Below are 6000 nucleotides of genomic sequence, written 5' to 3'. Positions count from 1 at the left end.
ACATGAGAATTATTACATTTACAACCGGCATTATTCATGGTACCCTATCAGATGACAATAATGGAACATTTCTGTAAAATATAGGTTACGCCTATGTATGTCTGACGTACATTAGACATATAAAAACTTCAGATCTGTAATACACTTGAACAGTTAAAAATATAACTTATTTTATTTATAAACTATCAATGTAAGATACTGTGCAGCATAGAAGCCATGTTCTATGACTTCTTGTGTGTTCTTCTAAAAAGATCTGTGGCTGTAATTATTAATGTCACTGTCTCTGAAACATCTGCTGTTACATGTAGAAACAATCAAGGCAATATTATTGTACATATTATTAAACATGCAAAAACTTCCTGAAGAATATTGCTCAAGTATAGAAAGTTTTCTGGCCTTCATATTCTCCGTGGTAGCATTTGCTTTATTAATATGGCTCACGTGTGGTTTTGGAGTCCTTCAGTTTATTTTGGAGAAGTAGCATCTTTAATAACAGGTTCCCTATTCAAATATGTGGCCCAATAGACTAAATTAAAAGTTCCAAACAATACTGGAAAAACTATTCGGGACATTTTGTCAATCTTACTGATGCTGTTATAAGTCTTTTTGCTTTCAGCAGGCTTTTCTTCTGCAGATTTCACTGCAACAGTTGCAGCGCTTGAGATGACTGATGGGGCTGAGTCCTTTGGTACGTTTGGTGTGGGGGCTGTCCTTCCAGCACTGTAAGCATTAATTGATTTGTTTCCTAGTAATTGACGCTCTTTTCTCTGTAATATAAATAAGGAAATACCATTTGGCGTAGAAGGCAGGTGAAAACATGTTCTCAGGGATTAAACAAAAATATCAGTTTAGTACTCAATCATGCAAACCGTTCACTAGTTGTTCTCATTTCAAATCCCAACAAACTATTTATGTCCTGATCTTGCCGCCCTTACTCAAACAAAACTTCCACTGACATCAGTGAACGCTGAACAAGGCCCTCAAGACTGGGTCTCAGATTAGCATGTAAATTAGCAGAATCCTTTATCGATGTGATCCTCGCCTTGGGTCAGTGCTTAATTTGTGCTGGGCTTGCCGGGGTTCAGCCCCGGCACCTCTGTGCTTGCTGCATCAGTCACGAAAGTAGCTTTTGTCTTGGTATTTAGTTATTTCACAGGGGATTGATATAAGGTATATTGCCTGCAAATATTATTTTTCTTTATGGGATCATTTGATAAAGCACATTAGAATAGCCCTTATTACTGACAATAGTCACCAAAGTGCCCAGTAAAGTCCTGAAGCTGAAAATACTTATACATGTAACTTTCACATGGGAATAGTTTCAATGAAGTTGACAGGATTACTCCTGTGAATAAAGTTATGCTTGTAAGCATTAACTAGTCTAAGTATTTGCACACAGGGCCTACATTTGTAATAACTCTGGATATATTGCAGTTGAAATGTTCATGCTTTCATATTGTATTTTTGTTTGTATTGCATTTATGGCGATTGTTGTGGGATCCTGATTTACTGAACTCAATGCGAGCTTTCCCACTGATTCAATAACAGCAGGAATGGACTGTCTATATTAATTTTATGCTACATGTTTGTTTAAATTCTTAATTTCAGTGAAGAAAATCCATAGTAATTAGAGCTATAATTGATCTTTTGTTTTGGCATCGGGACTGAAGGAAAAAAATGGTTTCAGATTGATGCACAAAAAAATTAGATGCTATCAGTGAAATGAAAAAAGTTTTGGGTTCTTTTTAACCTTTTAAAAAAATTTAAGCACATTTTGAAATGGAACATAGTTTTGAAATGAAAAATCAACATTCTTGTTTTGAAGACACTGAAACAAAGTATTTTGATTTTTTTTCAACTGAAACTATTTGCCAAATTCAGAATGAATTTGTGAACAGTTTTGGTCAACTTGAAATTGCATTTTCAGTGAATAAAATATTTGTCCCAAAAGTTTTACCCAGCTCTAGTTGTAACATACATTTAACTCTCTCGCAGTCATACTTCCAAACACAGATCAGTTCGTATGCATGGTAGAGACAAATATTTCCTATTCTATCTGACAGCATATGCATTAAAAAAAAAAAAATCAGCATGCCCTGCAAGTTATCACCTGAAGGTCAGTGACAGTGTGACATGAGTGAATTAAATACATTTTTATGGAGCAGTTGCAAGTTGTACATTCAGTTATTTGTGCTGTGCAAGGTAACTGAATCTTATTCTAGTAATTCAAAAAGTGTAAATTAAGAACCTTGATTTTTGCAGCTTCCAAAGCTTTTTTGCCATCCCATGCCCAGCTTCTCTTTGTAAAATAGTTGACTGTTGCAAATTCAATCAGCGCAGAAAATACAAAGGCGTAACACACAGCTATAAACCAGTCCATTGCAGTCGCATAGGCCACTTTTGGCAAGGAGTTGCGGGCACTGATACTTAAGGTGGTCATGGTAAGGACTGTAGTTACTCCTTTAAAAAGAAAAAAAAGTTAAGTTTAGGATTCTGCATGAGACTTGGAATGTTTTGTGACTTAGGCCCTGATGCCTAAGCAGCCCCAAGGAAATAACTGTTTGTATAGCATTTTAGAAGTGCATGGTACTTTGGTCAACAATAGAAAAACAAGGTCCCTGCCTTGAAGAGCTTATTTCTGACTTCTGGGGCACCCAGCTCATCTTTAATTTCTACATAGTGAAAGAACATTTTAAAAATTGTATGCATAAAGATTAGTGGTGTAAACCAGAATCTTACTTATTTTATTCATTCACATTGATGTGTGGTACGTTTATAGCAGCCCTCATTTATAAAGAAGTACATTACAAAATCTCCTATCCATGTACTGAGGAATTAATGTAATCTTCGGACTTTCTAATACTTGCAGGGATATGTTTGTGGAAAGATACATGTAAATCCTATAATCTTTTTCCTTCTGGATTTCAGCCAATATAGAGCATGAACTTTGTAGAACAACCTAACAATGCAGATTATCACAGGTAATAAAAAGAAACTTGGAAGTCACTTTATTAGGATCTGAATAACTAAACTAATTATCAGTAACTGCGGTAATAAGGCAAGATTTCAATATTTGGAGATAAAAAAACCAACATAAATTATTTTCAATAATTCATTTCCAACCATTGTAGGTATCTCATCCTGCTGCCACTGAAATTAGTAACAAAATTGTTACTGATTCCACTCAAAGGAGTAAATTCTACTGTCAGTTACACCTCTGTAAATCCAAAAATTCCACTGATATCACTGGATTTAAAAAGGTGTAACAGAGTGGAATTAGGTCCCCAATCCTTTGGCATCATGGTAGGTAGTCTCTGTGGTGTCCTGGCCCACTGCATACCACTGATTTTAAAGCAAAATGCCTGACTGATGTCAGTGGAGAGTTCTGTATAAAAATCAATAGCAAGTTTTGGCTCCCTGTTCCTAGTGGGAAAACTCTTTTGTACAAAACTGATTTTTGCACTCCTCCCTTTCCCAGCCACTGTGTTTTCATATTGCATCAGTCTTGGGTGTTTACTTCCTGCTTACAAGCAATCTTCTAGTGATAATTCAAGTTGTTTAGAGATCCCAAAAGGATTTTACCTATTATACATTCTGTAATATGGATACAGTTTGTAAATGAGTAATTATATTAATTTGTATTGATGATAATAATACCCCTATTATCATCAGTACAAATTAATTGGCACTAATTAACCTCTTTTATGATTCATCTAGATCAGCACCTGGAAACACAGACACACTCAAACTTTTGAAGAGAAATCAGTGTTTTCATTGTTGTGTTTAGGGTATGTATTAACCCCTCCCCCATTACAATAAAAACACACATATTTGATTTCTTCTTCCCTCTTCCCGCACCAACCCTCATTTAATTCTTGTGTAATTTTCATCAGAACTAAGTCAAAGGACTTGGAAATATGGTAGGAAGAGAGCCTATGGTTTAAACTGGTTCAGAAGTAGGGGGAACAGAATCACCTGGACTAGAAATAAGTCATAGTAAACTATTATTTCCTTACACAAAGTCACCCCTTTGAGTAAGACAATCCTTTCATAACCACCACAAAGGAGTGAAATACTCACCGAAGACAGTTCTAGCAGGAACAGACTCTCTGTTTAGCCAAAAGGACACTTGTGATAAGATCACGGTCATAACACATGGAAGGTAAGTCTGGATGACAAAATAACCAATCTTTCTTTTCAGGTGAAAATGTGCTGTCATAATAGTGTATTCACCTAGAAGGAGAAAAATGCAGTGGTGGGAAAAAGTCAGACCATGCCTGAAACTGATGGATCCTGCTGATTTCTGTGCCCAAGTCCTCAAATTCTGTCACTGACTGAGAGAACACACTCAGCCATTTCCACTGCACCAGAAATGTCTGGTCTTCTATGCAGCCTAGCTCTGCAAGGCTGGAAAAACCAGGATCCAGAACATACATCCTGCTGATGTTTGTACCCAGGCCTCCAGAATGCCACTGCATAATTATACAACACAATGAACTGCTCCTACTGCATTAAAAAGTTCCAGAACCTGGCATGTTCTAATGCCACAAGGCTTCAGAAATTTGGATAGGTGACATGAATTCTGTTAGATCCGGCCAATTTTTGAGTCCTGGGCCCCAAATTCCACCACCAAAATAAAGAGTAAATCCAACTGGTCTTAGTGCATCAAAAAGGTACAGAACCAGCACATTCCAGCAGTACAATGCTGCAAAAAACAAGATCTGGTACTAGGATCCAACCTGATCCTGATAATTTTTGCAGCCAAACCTCCAGATTTCTACTAAGGAAACATGACCAGACCCTCCTACTGCACTGAACATGTCTAAACTATGGCATGTTCCAGTGATGCAGCATTGCAAAAACCTGGATCTAGAATATGACATTCCACCCCACTATCACAGAATACTTTCCACCACTCCTAGAGCACCACATAATTTGGCATGCTCTAGCACCAGAGCACTGCAAAATCCTAGATCTCAGACATAGATTATGATGGAAAGTTTGAGCTGCATTATAACAGTTTGTCAGTAGGCTGTGGTGTGTGAAGACTACTGCAGCCTATCTTTATCTAGCACTGAAGACAGTCTACATTCTTTTTGACAATAAAGCTGTTGCTAGTATCTATTTTGCCTCTATCTCTGCCTGACTAATCTGACATGGTTTCTGAAGAAAAACAATATAAACGGCAGAATTTTGTCAAAGTGCCTAAATTTCATGCTCCACAGAGCTTCAGCTTTGATGGAGCAGACTGGACTGACTGGAAGGATCGATTTACGGGTTTTGCATTTCAACTAAACTCCAGGAGGAGAAGGGCCTGGTCCAGTTGTGTTCCTTAGTCTATGCTATGGGCAGGGAAGCTGAACCCATCTTTAAATCCTTTGCCTTTGGAGAGGAGAGCCACGCTGTAGTGCTGGCTGTGTTTGATGAGCAGTTTACACATCCATGTAATGTGGCTGATGAGTGAGCCCGTTTCTACCAGCATGTCCAAAAACCTGGGGAGTCTGTGGAATCGTTTATAAGAGGCTTGTATGACATGGTAGAATACTGATATTGAAGACAAAATGGAAGAGCACATCAGAGACAGAGTACCGATTGGCATTTTAGAGAAGGGACTGCCAGAGAAACTGCAAATGAGGGAAGATTTAAACCTTCACACAGCAGTAGAAATAGCAAGACAATTGGAGAGTATTAAAAATCCAAACAGAGGCCAGGGCCACCAGAAAGAAACCTAGAGGAAGTGACTTACAAATAGAATCACAATAGGAGATATAGCACAGCTGCAAAAAGCAATTGTAATCAATCCTGAAAGGCAACGTGGGGTGAGCCCTAGGCAAAATATAAACACTTTTCAGACTAGATGCACAAAATGTGGGAAAGATGACAATACAAGAGGTGATTGTTTAAATAAAGGAGAGAAATGCTGTAAATGCACAAAAACTGGCAATTTCATTTGGCCAGAGAGAGAGAGCTAAACTGACTCCATTCGTTACACCATTTGGG

General features: G+C 37.7%; 1 protein-coding gene across 1 annotated transcript in view; it reads right to left on the bottom strand.

The window, feature by feature from the left end:
* Positions 1 to 464: 464 nt before the first annotated feature.
* Positions 465 to 6000, bottom strand: part of LOC112113111 (gamma-aminobutyric acid receptor subunit alpha-5-like) — an 86840-nt gene continuing 81304 nt past the window's right edge. The window contains exons 7-9 of the mRNA XM_026650322.1: positions 4081 to 4233; positions 2249 to 2460; positions 465 to 767 (exon numbers count right to left, since the gene is read on the bottom strand). Coding sequence (XP_026506107.1) covers positions 465 to 767; positions 2249 to 2460; positions 4081 to 4233 — 668 coding nt within the window. The remainder of the gene's footprint in view (positions 768 to 2248; positions 2461 to 4080; positions 4234 to 6000) is intronic.

This window comes from Terrapene carolina, unplaced genomic scaffold, assembly GCF_002925995.2.
Source record: "Terrapene carolina triunguis isolate 2854851 unplaced genomic scaffold, T_m_triunguis-2.0 Scaffold25, whole genome shotgun sequence".
Taxonomy (NCBI): domain Eukaryota; kingdom Metazoa; phylum Chordata; order Testudines; family Emydidae; genus Terrapene; species Terrapene triunguis.
This window is presented reverse-complemented; position numbering and strand designations above follow the sequence as displayed.